The sequence below is a fragment of the Leptonychotes weddellii genome, chromosome 2, assembly GCF_054177405.1.
Source record: "Leptonychotes weddellii isolate Sample4059 chromosome 2, ASM5417740v2, whole genome shotgun sequence".
Lineage (NCBI taxonomy): Eukaryota > Metazoa > Chordata > Mammalia > Carnivora > Phocidae > Leptonychotes > Leptonychotes weddellii.
In genome coordinates, this window is record NC_138370.1 from 138,173,318 (window position 1) to 138,192,327 (window position 19,010).

Here is a 19,010-nt window from a genome sequence, read left to right on the forward strand (position 1 = left end):
AGAGGAGACAGAAAAAATAAATATATAAATGAGGAGACAGAATAAATACACATGAAAATATTTTTTAGATATCAATCTTAAATCCAACCTAAATCATGTTTTTTTTACCTTAGCAGCCATTAAGCTCTCCCATCGTGACACCTCAGTTATGTAATTATGAACTCTACTCTTCATTTCTTCTTTTTCTTGCACTGCTGCTTCCAATTCCAGTGAGATTTCCTATAAATGAGAAAATTGAAGACAGATAAATCTACAATGAATGTGGCATTTAATAATGAATTATATTTATATTCAAATAGCTCCTTTTGAATTGGGGGAATAAGAGTAAGAAAAAGGAAAACTGTTCCTAAGAGTTATTTTCACATGTTTTTCCTGACCTCGACTTTTTAATCATATATTACCACCCATCTCCCACAATAGTCTTGACCATGTATCTGGCATTTGTATTATGGGACTAGCTATGCTCATGGGTTGACATTTTTAAAAATTCATATATCGGCAATATGCTGTATACTGAATACTAAAAGTAATTTTTAAAAAATTTAAAATATTTAAAACAGGAAAACCATTCATCTTCTTGGTATAATCCTTTAATAAACCAGCAGAAACAAAACCAATACTTTTCAGTACCTGTCATTCTAAAATAGTCATTAATTTACTTATAGGTATATCCCTAAGCTGCTGGCAGGAAGTATGAAAAATTAAAATCTATCCTGGGTCTTTAAAACACATCACTTTGCCCTTGGAGTGAGGCTGAGGGTGACAATGGTATCTGCCACAGAGAAAACCACGCTCTCAGCTTTAGGATTCCCTGTAACACAGACCAAAATGGTACGGAGACCACGGTTGATCAATTAGACACGCTGTGAAATACAGGAGCGTTCTAAACCACATTTTTTAAATACTCTTATAAATTCCATTCTCCTCAAAGAATTATTTATGTTGTTGATATTTAGATCATTAATATGTTTAAAAAACATATTTAGAGCTTTAAAATTAGCAAAGAATGAATATGCTGTAAAACAATCAAAGTTTATGCATTGTGCTCATACCTGGTTTTCTCTTGCCATTGTAGCCAGATCATCTTGTAATCTTCTGTTTTCCTTGAAAGACATTTCTTTAGATTTTCCTACCTCATCAAGTTCTTTGTGAGCTGCATCAAGCTGGCGCCGGAGGCTGCTTATTTCTCGGTCCCGATTCGTCAATGTTTCCTTTAGCTGGCTGTTAATACGAGGGATGTGGAAATAATAAAGAAAGCTCTTTGGAATACTGTAAATCATTTAAAAGAAAACTGTTGTACTCTGAATTAGGTATACTAAGAATACAAGAAACCACACTGCCTTAAGATACTGATTAGGTAAAGCAGATATTTTAGATCTCTACCAAACATTATTTAGAAATAGTCATAAAATAAATTTATAATTCCAAAAGTCAAGGAAAAATAGAGGACTTTTTTTTTTCTTTTTAAATAGAGGGCTTTCAAATGTTAGGAGCAAAACATTATAGATTGAATTGGCAAATGTTACTTAAGTCCCCACTACTATGAAATGTGTAAGGTATATAAAATAATAATTAGTGACTTTTGTTTTAAGTAGAGACGACATAAAATGAAAAATTTTGTAACTGTTCAAGATAGGCTTTGATGTAGAACAAATTCCAGACTGGCTACTAAAGTAATCTAAGTTTTAATGATTAGGGTCTGAACAGAGTAATCATAGTAGAAATAAAAAGCAAATAGGTATATAAAAGAATCATGAATCAGACATAACTGTTGAGATGCTGATGATGGAGGAGGGGAGAAAGTTGAAGAAGATGGCATGTTCATGTAATAGATTCAGATGCTGTCACAGGCAAAACTGAACAAGGAAATTTTCCTATTGTCAAATTGCTACTTAAAGACATAAACTGCTCTTACTGAAAATTTCTTTAAAGAGCTGGATGCCATTTCATTGATTACTTACTTCATAGAAGATTCATACTCTGAGACTGTCTTCTTCATCTGAGCAATAGCTTTTTCCTACAGAAATTATGAAAATATAGGATTCTAAAACATTCATATAAAAATGTCTTTGCTTGAATTTATAATTTATCACGTTTATATAAATTACGCTATAAAAGAAAGTTTCAAAGTAAACATTTCTATGTCCCAACTGTACTTCACATATTGGCATGTTTCTACCCACTCTAAGAATCTGAATTGTTTCCTTGAGTCTGCTATAATCACATCTGATAAAATTATGTTCTATAAATAGAATTTTTTTTTGAGAGAGAAAGTGCATGCACCCATGACAGCTGGGGAACAGGGGCAGAGGGAGAAAGAGAATATCAAGCAGGGTCCACACCCAGTGCGGAGCCCAACACAGGGCTCAATCTCACAACCCTGAGATCATAACCTGAGCCGAAATCAAGGGTCCGATGCTTAACTGACTGAGCTACCCAGGCACCCCTATAAATAGAATTTTTGCAGATCCGAATTATTGGCATGAAATGAAATTTAAGCATATTAGAAGATATGGCTCTGGGTCTTAGGAACTTGCATATGGAGGTAAGAATTGCATATTTGAGAGAGAGAATGAAATTGTTTCTGCTGAGATGCCGGATAAAGGTATTTAAAAGTCACATACTTTACTAGCCAGGTTTTCTTGCAAGTTTGCAATCTTTTCTGTCTTCTCATCTACAGTCTCCTGAAGAAAGTCTTTTTCTTTGTCAATAACACCAATGGTCTTTTTCATCACATGAGCCTCTTCATTCTGCGAAGTCATCTGAAGGTGCAGTTTACCTATGAATAAAGAGAAATGTTCATTAGACAAAGTAAATTAGGTTTAGCAAAAGCAAAATTTAAAAACACGTACCTATTTTTTCCTCCAGTATGTTAATTTGGGCTTGGGCTGATTCAAGTTCACCTCTTTTCTTGGACAGCCGGTGCTGACAATCATCAAGTGACCTCTGTAGCTGCTCATTTACTATCCTAAAGTATACGGACAAAAACAAATGGCATTCTTTATCTCTGGTAGAAATAATTTTTTAAAAATGAGAGATCTGAAAAAAGTATTTTCTTATTTTTAAAGTTTCTTTTATTTTTTATTTTAAAGCTCTTCCAGTATAATCAATGATATTATACTATATATTATTTCTTGCTGTCCACCATTCTTCTCCAAAATGGTTCCACTTCCTAAAAATAATATAGTATGAAAATCAAATTAATTGTATACTCTTTTCTAGAGGTTTTTTGGTAGTTTTAAAGCCCTCCTCAGTTTCCTAATATCAACATTTTCCCTTATAAAATCTATTTTCAATAGCGGAGGTAAAGGTGTAGTCATTTTTACAGTATTCCCTGGCACTTCCAAGGATTATCCATAAATCCTGACCAGTGAGCTTTTAATTTTGCTTTCTATTTTGACTTTTTTGGTGGGTAGTCAACTGGAGGTCATAGTAAACAGGGAAAGTGGACATTTATTGTAGTGCAATGAATATTTAAGAGTAAAGACTTGTTTCAGGGAACAAAATAAAGAAGAAATAAAGACAATTTCAGAGGAATGACTTACTCATCAGTGAGATTATTTTTCAGAAGTAACAAGAATTTGCTCTCCTGTCATCTAGTTCTGGGATGCTTTTAGCCCTAGAGTACTCAACCCTGCTCAGCTGGAAAGAAGTGGTTCTCACCTCAGGCTATTTATTGGGAACTCCCAAATGTTCCTTTTTAGAGTTCTTTTGAGGATAAGACAGGGAAGTAACTACCAAGGGTGGCTCAGTTTAGAACTGCTTAAGGGGGAGGGGCTTTCAATTTCCGAAGCCACAAGTAAGATGGGACATACGGATAGAAATGAGGAAGTTTTATTGGCAATACGAAGTATTCTGAAAGACAAAAGACATGACCTTGATTGCTCTGACCACAGGTGAATAATAGCCCAGACGCAGGGAGGAAAGATGAACTGAGACTGGCTTCTTTAGGGTTGCACAATCAAACAGAACCAAGTCAGAAGGACTCTATGTTCAAGGAATTTTATTTCAAAAAAACTACCTTTGAGGTCCAGGTGACTGCACTGTATTCAAGCTGTTCCTGAAAGCTACAGCTATTGCACTGAGGGATATAACCACAGGGAGCAGAGAAAAAAGAAAGCTAATATTCATTGTATTGATACTTTATACACATTAGCTCTTTCATTCCTAGAACAATTCCATAATTAGAAATATCATCCGAATTTTATAGAAACAAACTAATAACTTGTCCAAGGTGACAAAGCTATTAAAGCAAAGATGTAAATCCAGGTGGGCTAACCTGATATCAATGTTATTCTACTACATGACATTGCCTTCTATGAAGAATTCAGGGAGACCAATATCCTCTATCTGGAAGGGAAAATGTTCAAAATGGAATGGGCCACAGGGTCCCTATGAAGGACACCAAATGGTTGGCAGTGTTTGAAGTCCTAAGTAGAAAGGTAAAGATGTCTTCACATTTAAGGTTCATAAGGAAGGTTAATTCCTAATAAAAGTAGGACTGATAAAGGAAGACAGAGTAACATCTTCACTGTACACAAAAAGTAGGCCCTTGGTGAGTCCTAAAAATAGCTTTACCTTTTCATACTCTAGTGTAGCCAGGAAGGAGCCAATAGAGATTCTATAATTGACCCTGGATGTAACTTTTCTGACAGAAATACTGCTGCTAAGAAAAAGGTCTGCTTAATGAAAGAACCAAGGTATAAATTTCATAAGGACAAATAGTTGAGTGACTATCATACTATTTGTTCATCATGGTATTTGGAAAGGAAAATTTGAGAACTACGTTGTTAGGAGAAATGAACCAATTTCTTAGCTTTGAAAGTGTCATTAACATAACACAGGGAGTGATGACTTAGCACAAGACAGTGAAGCAGTAAAACAACTTAAAATCAAAGTTCTAGCTCTCTACTTACCAGCCATGTGGCTGGATAGGACCATCTCTCTGAGCCTCAAATTCCTTAGTTATACTATATTACATAGAGGTATACATGATTTCATTTTAGGGGGCAAAAGCAATTACTTCCCTTCATGATGAAATATATTTTATTTATTTATTAAAGATTTTATTTATTTATTTATTAGAGAGTGAGAGAGAGAGAGAGAAACAGCATGAGAGAGGAGAGGGTCAGAGGGAGAAGCAGGCTCCCCGCTGAGCCGGGAGCCCAATGTGGGACTCGATCCCAGGACCCTGGGATCATGACCTGAGCTGAAGCAGTCGCTTAACCAACTGAGCCACCCAGGCGCCTGATGAAATATATTTTAAAGACAGCATCTAAAAGAGTCCTTATTCATAACAAGGGTTCAAGTTCTAAAATGGAGCTGAAGCTCCATCTTACAGGGGTAGGTTTGGAATTTTAATGGTGTATCAGAGGAAAGAGAAACAGTAATGATATCCCTGGTTTGGGTTTTTTTTTTTTTTTAATTTGTGGAATATTTACCAATTTAACCATCTGTAAATGTAAATCAGTGGCATTAAATACATTCACAATCCTGTATACCCATCACCACTATCTATCCAAAACTTTTTCATTATCACCAATATAAACTCTGTTTATATAACCCATTGAACAATAACTCCTCCTCCTCTCTTCCCATTCCCTGGTAACCTCTAATCTACTTCCTGTCTCTATGAATTTGACTACACTAGGTACTTCATATAAGTAAAATCATACGGTATTTGTTCTTTTGTATTTGGCTTACTGCACTTAGTACAGTGTGTTCAAGGTTAATCTATGTTGTAGCAAGTGTCAGAATATCCTTTCTCTTTATGGTCGATCCAGTGTATGTATATACCACAATTTGTTTATCCATCTGCTGATGGACATTTGGGCTGTTTCTTTCTTTTGGCTATTGTGAATAGCGCTGCTAAGAACATTTGTGTACATACACTGGTCTGTTTTTAATTCTTTTAGGTATATACCTAAAATTGCTGGGTCAGATGGTAATTCTGTGTTTAGCTTTTTAAAGACCTGATAAATTGTTTTCCACAGCGGCTGAGCCATTTTATATTCCCATCAACAATATGAGAGTTTTAGTTTCTCTACATCCTTGCCAACACTTGTATTTTCTTTCTCATTTATAGCCATGCTAGGGGATGTGAAGTGGTACCTCACTGTGGTTTTGGTTTGCATTTTCCTAATGAGCATCTTTTCATATGCTTGCTGGTTATTTACATATCTTCTTTGGAGAAGTGCCTGTTTGAGTCCTTTGCCCATTTATTTTTTTTAAAGATTATTTATTTATTTATTTGACAGAGAGAGAGTGAGCACAGGCAGGGGGAGCGGCAGGCAGAGGGAGAGCGAGAAGCAGGCTCCCTGCCAAGCGGAGAGCCCGATGTGGGGCTCGATCCCAGGACCCTGGGATCATGACCTGAGCCAAAGGCAGACGCTTAACGACTGAGTCACCCAGGTGCCCCAAGTCCTTTGCCTACTTAAAAAAGACTAGTTGCGTCTTTTTGTTCAGTTATGAGTTCTTTATACATTCTGGACACTAGACCCTTATCAGAGATATGATTTGAAAATATTTTCTCCCATTCTGCAAGTTGTCACTTTCTTGATAAGGTCCTTTGATACACAAAATTTTTTATTTTGTTGGAAGTCTAATTTACCTAGTTTTTCTTTTGTTGCTCATTCTTATTAGTGTCCCATCTAAGAATCCATTGCCAAACCCAAAGTCATAAAGATTTATTCCTATGTTTTCTTCTAAGAGTTTTATGGCTTTAGCTCTTCTATTTAGGTCACTGATCCATTTTGAGTTAATTTTTATAATTAGTGTGAGGTAGGGGTCCAGTTTCATTCTTTTGCATGTGGATATCCAGCTATTCTAGCACCATTTATTGATGAGACTACTCTTTCTCTATTGAATGCTCTTGGCACCCTTGTTGAAATCCATAGATACATGGGTTGGCCATAGATACATGGGTTTATTTCTGGACTTTCAGTTCTATTCAATTGGTCCATCTTTATGGCTATCTTTTTGCCAGTTACCACACTGTTTTGAATACTATACCTTTTTTTTTTTTTTAAAGATTTTATTTATTTGACAGAGAGAGAGAGAGAAAGCACACAAGCAGAGGGAGGGTCAGGGAGAGGGAGAATCAGACCTGCTGAGCAAGGAGCCCAACATTGGGCTTGATTCCAGGCCCCTGGGATCATGACCTGAGCCAAAGGCAGATGCTTAACCAACTGAACCACCCAGGCACCCCGCTTTTTTTCTTTTTGATATACAATAGTATATTAGCTTCAAGTATACAACATAGTGATTTGACAGTTTATACATTACAAAATGACCACAATAGGTCTGGTTCCCACCTGTTACCAAAGTTATTACAATATTGCTGATTATATCCCCTCTGTTGTACTTTCTATTCCTGTGACTTATTTCTCTTTCTCTGTCTGCCCTTTGTCACTTAGTATAATAGCCTCTAGGTCCATCCATGTTGTCACAAAATGACAAAATCTCATTCTTTTTTATGGTAATATTCCACTGTATATGTATATACCATATCTTTTTTTTAAACCATATTTTCTTTATCCACTTATCTATCAATGGACACTTGGGTTGCTTCCCTATCTTGGCTACTGTAAATAATGCTGCAATAAACATAAGAATGCATATATCTTTTTGAATTAGTGCTTTAGTTTTCTTTGGGAATCACTGGATCATATGGTATGTCGTTTTTAGTTTTTTGAGGACCCACCATACTGTTTTCCACAGTGGCTGTATCAATTTACATACCCACCAACAGTACATGAGAATTCTTTTTTTCTCCGCATCCTCACCAACACTTATTTCTTGTCTTTTTGATTCTAGCCATTTTGACTAGCCTGAGGTGGTATCTCACTGTGGTTTTGATTTGCATTTCCCTAATGATTAGTGACGTGGAGCATCTTTTTATGTATTTCTTGTGTATCTTCTTTGGAAAAATGTCTATTCATGTCCTCTGCCCATTTTTTAATCGATTGCTTTTTTTGGTGTTCAGTTGTATGAGTTCTTGATATTATTTTGGATATTAACCCCTTATGAGATATATGATTTGCAGATATTTTTCCCATTCAGTAGGCTGCCTTTTCATTTTGTTGATGGTTTCCTTTACTGTGCAAAAGCTTTTGTCTGATACAGTTGCAAGTGTTTATTTTTGCTTTTATTGCCCTGTCTCACACAGATCCAAAAAAATACTGCTAACACCAATATCCAAGAGTTTCCTGTTTTCTTTTAAGAGTTTTATGGTTTCAGGTCTTACATTTAAGTCTTTAATCAATTTTATTTTTTGTATGTGGTATAGGAAAGCAGTTCAGCTTCCCCAACACCATTAATTGAAGAGACTATCTTTTCTCCATTGTATATTCTGGCCTCCTCTGCCATAGATTAACGGACCACAGAAGTGTAGATTTATTTCCAGGCTTTCTATTCTGTTCCATTGATCTATGTGTTTTTGTGCCAGTACCATACTGTTCTGATTACTATAGCTTTGTAGTATAGTTTGAAATCTGGGAACATGATACCATCAGCTTTGTTCTTTCTCAAAATTGCTTTGACTACTTGGGGGCTTTGTGGTTCTGTACAAATTTTAAGATTATTCATTCTAGTTCTGTAAGAAGATGCTTGTGGTATTTTGATTAGGATGCACTGAATCTGTACATTGATTTGGGTAGTATGAACATTTTAACAATATTCTTCAAATCCATGAACACAGTGTATCTTTCCCTTTATTCTGTCAATCTTCAATTTCCTTCATCAAAGTCTTACAATTTTCAGAGTATAGGTCTTTTACCTCCTTGGTTAAATTTATTCCTAGGTATTTCATCCTTTCTGATGCAACTATAAAAGGAATTGTTTTCTTGATATCACCTTCTGCTTGTTTGGTATTAGTGTGCAGTAACCCAACAGATTTCTATATATTAATTTTGTATCCTGCAACATTACTGAATTCATTTATTAGTTTTTTTTTTTTAAGAGTTTATTTATTTGTCAGAGAGAGAGAGAGAAAGCACAAGCAGGGGGAGAAGCAGGAAGAGGGAGAAGCAGGCTTCCCGCGAGCAGGGAGCCCAATGTGGGGCTCGATCCCAGAACCCTGGGATCATGACCTGAGCCGAAGGCAGACGCTTATCCAACTGAACCACTCAGGTGCCCCAAAGTCATTTATTAGTTTTAATAGTTTTTTGTTTCTTTAGGGTTTTCTATGTATAGCATTATTTCATCTGCAAACAGTGAGTATTTCTTCCTTACCAATCTGGATGCCTTTTATTAATCCTTTTCTTCTCTGGTGTGTCTGTATGAGGAGGTGAGCTCAAGATCCTCCTACTCTGCCATACTGATTGGGATCTCTCCTTTGTTTTATTTCAGATGTCTCCCAAGAGTCTATGTTTATGGCCCTCCACTAATTGAGATAGGCTGGCTAGTATGAAGTATCATCTCTTGGTGAGCCAGAGAGGGGAAAAGGGATCAGCACTGGCTTTTCTTTGCCTTTTTACAAAGGGATGATGATTTGAATACGGTGACCCTAACTTCCCTTGGCCCTTCCAAGTCCATCTCCATGAGCTCATTGTCCTCACTTGGGGCTCTGGCTCCTCTTCCTGTCTTTGTAGAAAAAAATGTTAGCATGCCCAGAAGACACTTCGTAGGCATTCAAAGGAGTCTGTGAACCTTCCTTCCCATATCTAAAATGGTTCTCAGTTCCTTTAACAAATAAAAACTCAAGGGAGACCAGTTATATTTGGTTGTCTGAATATACCTAAATTCTCCTGTAACAACTGATACCCATTGCCGTAATATTAACTTCAACCAGAGTTTTCTGGGCCCTTTCCAGGAAAATCTGCTAATGCATTTATTTGATACTGGATAAGTATATAACCTTCTAGTTTTGAAAAAGGTACAGAGATAACTAAAGACTAAGGTAAACTGAAAACAGTCCGAGGGTATTTTCAGCTGTAAGAATCTAAACGTTTAGAGTCTCATTGCTAGCAGTTGTAGGAACTAAGGCTTTTTACTATGGGGTTGATTGAGAAAAGTCAGTTGTCTAATTGGGCGGGAAACTATCCCCAAGCAGGGGTTGGCAAAACTACAGCCTGCTACCTGTTTCTGTAAGGCCCAAGAGGTAAGAATGATTTTTACATGTTTACATGATTGACAAAAATTTCAACAGAAGACTGATATTTTGTGACATATGAAAATTATATGAAGTTCAAATTTCAGTGCCCATAAAGTCGTACTGACCATAGCCACACTCCTCCAGTTATATATTGCCTGTGGTTGCTTTTGTGCTACAAAGGCGGGATTGAGTAGATGAGGCAGGGACTGGGTGGTGCATATAGTCTGAAACATTGACTCTCTGTTCCTTTACAGAAAAAGTTTACTGACCCTAGCTCCCAAGGATGGCTAACATGCTCTGAGGGACTAAGACCATCTTCCCTGGGTAGAATAAAGTTGCTTTATAGCACTATGGAGTTTTGAATTGGGGCATTAAATGCCAGGTCTCATTAAATGCTAAAATTCAAAGAAGACAAGAATCATTTGTTTAACGTTAATGGCAGTCTTAAAGTGGGATTTTGTATTACATCCTCAGATGCTATATTTGAACAATTAGAAACTGTGCCTGATACAGAAAAGACTGTTTGGTGGCACTGAAATTTGTTTAAAGATGCCTGACCCAGGACAGGGAAAAGAAAATGGGTCACCAGGTGGATGAAAAGGAACATATGCTTCATCTATCTGAGTATCAGCTGCTGCTTCTTTTTTTTTTTTAAATATTTTATTTATTTATTTGATACAGAGAGAGAAAGTACACAAGCAGGGGGAAAGGGAGAAGTAGGCTCTCCACTGAGCTGGGAAGAGCCCCATGTGGGACTTGATCCCAGGACCCGAGATCATGACCTGAGCTGAAGGCAAACGCTTTACCAACTGAGCCACCCAAGCACCCCTGAGTATCAGCTTCTTAAATGTCTCCATGTCAAGGTAAGATAACTTTATGTGATTAAAGGAGCAGAAAGATCTCTACTAATGGTATTGAAAGTGGCATGAGGTTTGGGTAATGTGGCTTTGCTTCCACAGAGTGCTTGCCATCATGGTTTGTATTCGGTTTACAATTTGGATTGGACCTGAAGCTAGAGCTCATGGTTCTACTAGAAGAATGATACGGAGAATGTGACTGACAAACTTTTCTCAGAGATAAGTCAGTTTTTTCTGTCAGAGCAAAATAAAGTTATGGAACCATGCAATTTCCCCAGGTGGTACAAGATAGACAGTAAAGTCTTCACAATCCCTTCCTATAACACAGTGTCTATGAGGGAAGTAGCACATTGAGCTCACAAGAGAAAAGGACATTATTATAACAGAAAATGTGAAAGGAACTGTAGGCTAGGGGATCCAAGAGAGGGCACTGAAAGCTCTGCCTTGTAAGACTGAGAAGGGCCTTCTGTGAGGAAAGGAAAGGAGAGTTGCGGCTACAGTCTGAAGGAGAAAGCAAAATGGATTAAATGCAGATCCAGCCAGCTCAACACAACAGGGAAACAGGTAGACTAGTAATTCTGGGTGACAGAAATATACCACAGTACCTATACTTTGGAGTTGAGGATAGGCATGAACCAGAAGAAGAGAGGCTGGTTCATTCAGCTAGCTGAAAAAAGTAAAAATGCAGCTTTCACTTTAGTTCTTCCTAAAGTCTAAATTATCAAGACTTGTAGTCAGAGCAGCAAAAGGGCAAAAATTAGAGATACCCTACATGAGTCCCTAAAATAGTATTCCTTAATTAATCAGACACAATGAGCTCTTGATCTTATTTCATTAAATTTGTTTGATAATCACAGACCCCCTTATGAACAAATTCAGGCCTTTTTTTTCCTAATTATTCCTCGGATTTTCAATCCTACTGTTTATTTTACTATATATTTTGCAATTCTCAGTATTTGTATATTAGATCTGTGTCTTTTCTCTCATTTCTTTTTATTCTTCCTGGTTCTGAATTCTAGATGAATTTCCTGAGTTTGTTTTTCCATTTCACTAACTCAGTTTTCAGAAATATCCATTCTACTGTTCATTTACACTTTCAGTTCTAATTTATCAATCTTCTTTTTTTTTTTTTTTAAAGATTCTATCTATTTGAGAGAGAGAAAGCACTTCCGCGCACGCAAGCACAAGAGAGCACGAACAAGGGAGGGAGCAAAGGGAGAGGGAGAAGCGGGCTCCCTGTTCAACAGGGAGCCCACACAGGACTCAGTCCTGGGAGCCATGGATCATGACCTGAGCTGAAGGCAGATGCTTAGCTGACTGAGCCACCCAGGTGCTCCTGTCAATCTTTCTATTTTTTTTCCCAATCTTCTTTCTAATCATCACTACTACAATCCTTTCTGATCTCAAGTTGTTATTATTTCATGACTGATTTAGTTTCACATATGCAAGGTCATGTTGGCATCTGAAAATCTTTTCCTGATCTTTACTGCAAATGTAATTTAGAGAGGAATATCTCTTCTGATTCTTCAGTGATCTCCTTCTTCTGATCATAAGTCTTTTTACTTATTGCAGCTACACAGTCCAGAGAAAAACTGTTGAATTTTTGTTTCCTTCAATGTTCTGTATTTTAAATTTACTAATGGCTAACCAACAACCCCGACTCCTAAGGCAAACACTTTCTGCATTCTGTATCTTTCTTTCATTCTCATATAAACCATCCAATCCTTTCGATTTTATGAAGAAATGTTTCCTAAATCTAGCCTCTGTTCAAGTTCATTGTCCCTGTTTCTAGTCCAGACACATGTTCTCCATCGTTTGCCATCAGTCTCTTAACACTCCAAATCCATCTTCCCAATTTCTGCCAGAGTTCATCCTAAAAGGCATGTTAATAACATTACCTCTTTGGTTAAAAATTTGTTCTCCATATTTATAAGGTAAAATCCAGACACTCTTGGTTATCATACCATATTCTTCATAACCTGACTCTAACCTATAGATACAGCCTATTTTTCCATACTGACTGTTTTACCTTTCAGACACCTCAGCTTTTTAGACTCTGTATATGCATATTCTGATTTTACATTTTTTAAAAGAGAAAGGACAGCCCTCTACTCTCCAGGCGTCCTCGTGAGAGTGACATTGTGGCAATCCCTGACGCACCGCCGTGATGCCCAGGGAAGACAGGGCGACCTGGAATTCCAACTACTTCCTTAACATCATCCAACTTTTGGATGATTATCTGAAATGCTTCATTGTGGGAGCAGACAGTGTGGGTTCATAGCAGATACAGCAGATCCGCATGTCCCTCCGCGGGAAGGCTGTCGTGCTGATGGGCAAGAACACCATGATGTGCAAGGCCATCCGAGGGCATCTGGAGAACAACCCAGCTCTGGAGAAACTGTTGCCTCCTATCCGGGGAAATGTGGGCTTTGTGTTCACAAAGGAGGACCTCAATGAGATCAGGGACATGCTGCTGGCCAATAAGGTGCCAGCTGCCACCCGTGCTGGTGCCATAGCCCCCTGTGAAGTCACTGTGCCAGCCCAGAACGCTGGTCTGGGGCCCGAGAAGACCTCCTTCTTCCAGGCTTTAGGCATCACCACTAAAATCTCCAGAGGCACCACTGAAATCTTGAGTGATGTGCAGTTGATTAAGACCAGAGACAAAGTGGGAGCCAGCGAAGCCACACTGCTGAACATGCTGAACATCTCCCCCTTCTCTTTTGGGCTGATCATCCAGCAGGTGTTTGACAATGGCAGCATCTACAACCCTGAAGTGCTTGACATCACAGAGGAGACTCTGCATTCTTGCTTCCTGGAGGGTGTCCGCAGTGTTGCCAGCATATGTCTGCAGACAGGTTACCCGACTCTTGCATCAGTGCCCCATTCTATCATCAGTGGATACAAGGGGTCCTGGCTTTGTCTGCGGAGACTGATTACACCTTCCCACTTGCTGAAAAGGTCAAGGCCTTCTTGGCTGATCCATCTGCGTTTGTGGCTGCTGCCCCTGTGGCTGCTGCCCCCACTTCTGCACCTGTTGCCGCCATGGCCCCAGGCAAGGTTGAAGCAAAGGAGGAGTCAGAGGAGTTGGACGAGGATATGGGATTTGGTCTCTTTGACTAATCACCAAAAAGCAACCAATTCAGCCAAGTTTATTTGTGAAACAAGGAAATAAAGGCTTACTTCTCTTAAAAAAAAAAAAAGAGAAAGGACAATGACAAGCAAAGAATTCTGTAATTTTCAGCAATCCTACAGTAGGGAGTACAAATAATCCTAAGTATCTAAGGGGAATTTCTGAAGGAAGTAGGTATAAAAACTTTTCTGCAATCATATCTGTGAGAGTCTTTAAAAATATAGATACTCAACACCTACCCAGGTTTGCTCAGTGAATAAGAACCTCCAGAGACTTGCCCTTAAATTCATACTTTTCAAAATCTCCACAGGTGATTCTGCTGCAAGGCCAACTTTCACTGCTTAAAGGCCTAATCCAAAATGCCATCACTAAGAACCTTACATAGCAACTAATTTGTTCCTAGAAGTGAAATAACAAAACTTTCAATAAACTTACCTAAGCGAGTTCATCTCTGTCTTCCGATGAGATGAGTCACCAGCCACATGGCTAAGTTTTTGAGCTTGGAGTTTTGCTTTGTTCTCTAATGACTCTACTGTTTCTTTCATTATTAACACTTTAGACTTTAAATCACATTTTTCATCTTCAAGCTATAATTTAAATTAAAAAAATTAATAGATGTCTCAGTTTTGTCTTCCTTCAGCACTCTTTAATATTTCTAGAGAAAAACTAAAGAAATAAATTATATTTATTTAACAATACTTCAAAAGTCATATGTACAGTTTAGGTTCTAGATGTCAGAATGGGCATACACATTTATTCCTCCTTATCAGTATCAGTGAAATGAAAATAAAGGATACAAAATAAAAAAAAAACAAGAAAGGAAGAAAAGAATATATCCACAACAGCAGTGAAAAAAGGAAGGGAAACAATTAGTCAACAGAGCAAACATTGTGAAGAATTTCTAAAAAACAGTAAGTACATAGGACTAAAAGAAAAATCAGAGCAGAAAATACTGTTAACCCAAACAAAAAATGGGTAAGATTTAGATGAAGAAACAAAAATTTTCCTGAAAGACATAAAACACAACCTGATTTAATGTAAAGACATAACACGTTTCTGAATGGAAACACAATATTGGAAATGTATTAAAAGTTCCCGAAATAATCATAAATTCAATGAAATTTCAGTAAGAATCCTAACAGAACCTTTTTTAAATAAGGAAGGTGGCTCAGAATTCATTCTAAAGTTCATTTAGGAAAAAAAGTTAAGAAAACAGGAAAAATTGTGGGGGATTTATGAAATATTAGAATAAATTACAAGCTACTATTAAACAGTGTGGATTTCACATGAATGAGCAAATTTACACAGATGTAAATTCAGAAAAGGTGGAATTTTAAGGGATGTGGGAAAAGAAAAAGCTCTTTAAAAACAGAGTTGGGACAGCCACTCATTGAAGAAAAAAACCAGATTTCTATTTTATTTTATATACAAAAATAAAATCTAAATGGAATAATGATCTGTATGTACAACTCAAAATCAAGAAATATTTGTGGGGTGCCTGGATGGCTCAGTCGTTAAGTGCCTGCCTTCAGCTCAGGTCATGATCCCATAGTCCTGGGATCAATGCCCCGCATCGGGCTCCCTGCTCGGCGGGAGGCCTGCTTCTCCCTCTTCCACCCCCTCTGCTTGTGCTCCCTCTCTTGCTGTGTCTCTCTGTCAAATAAATAAATAAATCAATCTTTAAAAAAAAAAAAAAAGAAATATTTGTGTTAAATAGAAGTCTTCCAGTTAAAACTGTAGACTGACTATACACATTTGATCTTCCCTCCCTCTTGAAATGACAGTAAAGGAATAGAAAGTTATACACTCATAAGGACATAGAGAACAAGAAAGAAAACAACAGTGGATAAATGATGTCAATAACTTGTGGAAGACAAAGAGTAGATAGAATAGTGATGCAGAGTGGAAGGATACAATCTAAAGCAAAGCTTCTGAACCTAGGAACTACTGATATTTGGGACCAGATAATCCTTTGCTGTGGGGGGCTGACCTGTGCATTGTGCACTGTAGGATGTTTAGCAGCATCCCAGTCTCTGGAGTAGGCAAGACCCTCTAGTAGAATTTCTAGGAATGAAAAGCACTTTTTCCTCTAGTGTCAACCGCATTCTCCAGGTATTGCCAAATATCTCCTAGGAGGCAAAACTGACCCCAGTTGAAGAACACTGATCTAAAGTGACCACAGTTAGCAATTAGCTGATCTGCCTTGAAGAAACTCAACACATGAAGGCACCAGGTGGTCGGCTGGGGTCAAGAACAGAACAAGAAGACTGGCTGAAAATCTATACTGGGAGCATCACACCCCAGAGAGCTATCTCTTTCTAGAAAATTCTCCTGGAAACCAAAAATATAAATTTTAAAATAAATCAATAGAAGAGTTAGAAGATAAAGTTATGGAAATCTCCCAGAAAGAACAAAAAATCAAAGAGAAAATAAGGGAAAAAGGATAAGAACCTCAGATCTCTTTAGGAGGTCCAAAACCAACTAATAAAAGTTCCAGAAGGGTGCCTGGCTGGCTCAGTAGGTAGAGCATGTGACTCTTGATCTCGGGGTCATTAATTCAAGCCCCATGCTGAGTGTAGAGCTTACTTAAAAAAAAAAAAGAGTTCCAGAGAGAGAAAATAGTACAGTAAATTACCCAAGAAATTGAAAATAAGAAGGAGGAAATTCTAAAAGTTTTCAGAAATAAAAACATGTACAAAGGACTAGGATATAGAATAGCATCAGACTTCTCAAAGAAAGTTAAGAGACAATGGAAGACAGTATTCAAAATTTTTAGGGAAAATAATTTTCTAATCTAGATTCCCATATACCAAGCCAAATCATAAATCAATTATGAAATCTGAATAAAGACATTTTCAGACACGTAGTGTACCAAAAAAATCTCCTCCCATGTACTTTTTTCCAGGAAACCACTGGAGAAGGTGCTATACCAGAATGAAGGAAAGAAAACACGAGATTCAATACAGGAGAGGGGCAGAGAGAAATTCTTAAGAGGAGGACATAGTCCACAATGGAGCAAGATGCTGGAAAGCTCAAGAAGGGAAGTCTTCAGTGGAAAACAACAGAACTGATAGGTTTGAGCATGTGCTAGAGATACTGGAGGTCTTGACAAAAATTAGCAACGGGTTTAATGAAAACAGAAAAGAAAAAATAAAATGAAACAAAACAAAAGCAATTATTAATTCCAGGAAAAAGATCTGTAAGAGAAAAGGCAAGAGTAGTACTATCTCATTTGGCTGACCCATGGGCCACTAGAAGTCATAATAATATAAACAGTTACTACTAAAGTAAGTATAATATGTAATAAAACTATGAAGTAATGGAGGAAGAAAAAGGAAAGAGTGCCAAGTCATCATCTAACATCACAGATACTCAAATAGTCTTGAATCGATAAAGTAAGGCAAGTAAGACTAAGCAGTTAGAAGCAAATTATTTAGAAACAGGGAGGAATTAGAATTGTGGGTAGTAGTTTTGGGGATAAAGAGGTGGGAAATGAAACTGGGTGTTTATTGCATTAAAAATCTTCCAAAATTCCTTGGGTATACCTTGTACAAACAAGAATATATGTATAGTATAAAGAACAACAACAACAAAAGTTACCTGGCTTAAAAATATTACCTATTACCTGAACCTTGAAACTACTGGTGAGCAGTCTCCAATCACCAATCACATCCCCCAAACCCTGCCACAATAACCATTATCATGAGTCTCGTGTTTCTCATTTCTTACTTTTTTGTTAGTGTACCATATCCGTATGAATCCCTAAATAATATACAGTTTAGGTCTGTATATTTTTGAACTCTACACAAGTAGAATCATACTGCATGTTCTTTGACACTGTATTTATAAGATTCAAGTACACTAATGTTTGCAGCTACTGCACACTCATTTTCACTGCTCTGTAATACTTCACTGTATGAATTATTACCACTATTTCTCTATTTTCCTCATAACTGACATCAAGATTGTTTCTTGTTTTCTACCAGAGTTAAATATTTTAGGCTTTATGAGCCCTGTGGTCTGCTGCCACCACTCCGTTGTAACATAAAAACAGCCACGGGCAATGTGTAACAAATGAACATGGTTGTGTTCCAATAAAAATTTTACTACAAAGACAAACAAGAGGCCAGATTTGGTCTGGGGGCCACAGTTTGCTGACTTCCAACCAGGGTTCTTACCTAGAAATGGATTTGCTGGCTCACAGAATATGCCTTTGCTAGGCAATGCCAAATTATCCTCCAAAGAGGTACCAGTTTGCATTCCCTGACCCTACATGTATTTGCTAAATTTGTGTGTTATAACTTGTTAATTTCTTTTTTTAAAAATTTTTTAAAAAGTAATCTGTACACCCAACATGGGGTTGAACCTACAACCCTGAGATCAAGAGTCACATGATCTACTGACTGAGCCAGCCAGGAGCCCCTAACTTTTTAATTTCTGATGCCCTGATGGATATGAAATGTTTTTACTATGGTTTTAATTTGTATTTCCTCTATTATTGATGTAGAACACCTTTTTATGTTTATTAGCCATTTTTAATTTCTTCTGCCATGAAGTGTCAATTCATATCTTCTGTAAGTTTTTTTTTAGGTTAAATGTATAGCAAATCCTCTGTTAGTGGTCTGTTTTTTCAAGCTATGACTATTTGATGAACAAAGAAGTTCTTGTCAATATAGTCCTATTTATCTGTTTTCTTTCATTTGTGTTTAGGAGCTTACATTCTGGCAACAGACACTTGCTAGCTGTGTGATGTTAGGCAAACTGTCCCCCCCACCCCCGCCCTCAGTTTCTTTATGTGTGAAATAAGGATAATATTAGCCTTTACTTCATATGATTGTTATCAGAATTAAAATTATATAAAATGTTGAGAAAGTGCCTGACACAAAGTAAATGCTATATGAATTGCTATTATTATTTCTCCAAGGTCACA

General features: G+C 37.3%; 1 protein-coding gene and 1 pseudogene across 9 annotated transcripts in view; one reads left to right on the plus strand and one right to left on the minus strand.

The window, feature by feature from the left end:
* Positions 1-19,010, minus strand: part of CEP135 (centrosomal protein 135) — a 77,140-nt gene that overhangs the window by 20,241 nt on the left and 37,889 nt on the right. For all 9 annotated transcript variants that reach the window (XR_014143019.1, XR_014143022.1, XR_014143021.1 and 6 more), the window contains 6 exons: positions 14,516-14,667; positions 2,853-2,968; positions 2,625-2,779; positions 1,962-2,017; positions 1,053-1,221; positions 109-219 (listed from right to left, as the gene is read on the minus strand). Coding sequence is in view for 1 of the 9 variants with exons in the window: in XM_081812362.1 (XP_081668488.1) it covers positions 109-219; positions 1,053-1,221; positions 1,962-2,017; positions 2,625-2,779; positions 2,853-2,968; positions 14,516-14,667 (759 nt within the window). In the remaining 8 variants the exon portion in view is untranslated. The remainder of the gene's footprint in view (positions 1-108; positions 220-1,052; positions 1,222-1,961; positions 2,018-2,624; positions 2,780-2,852; positions 2,969-14,515; positions 14,668-19,010) is intronic.
* LOC102747739 (large ribosomal subunit protein uL10 pseudogene) lies at positions 13,098-14,128 on the plus strand (annotated as a pseudogene).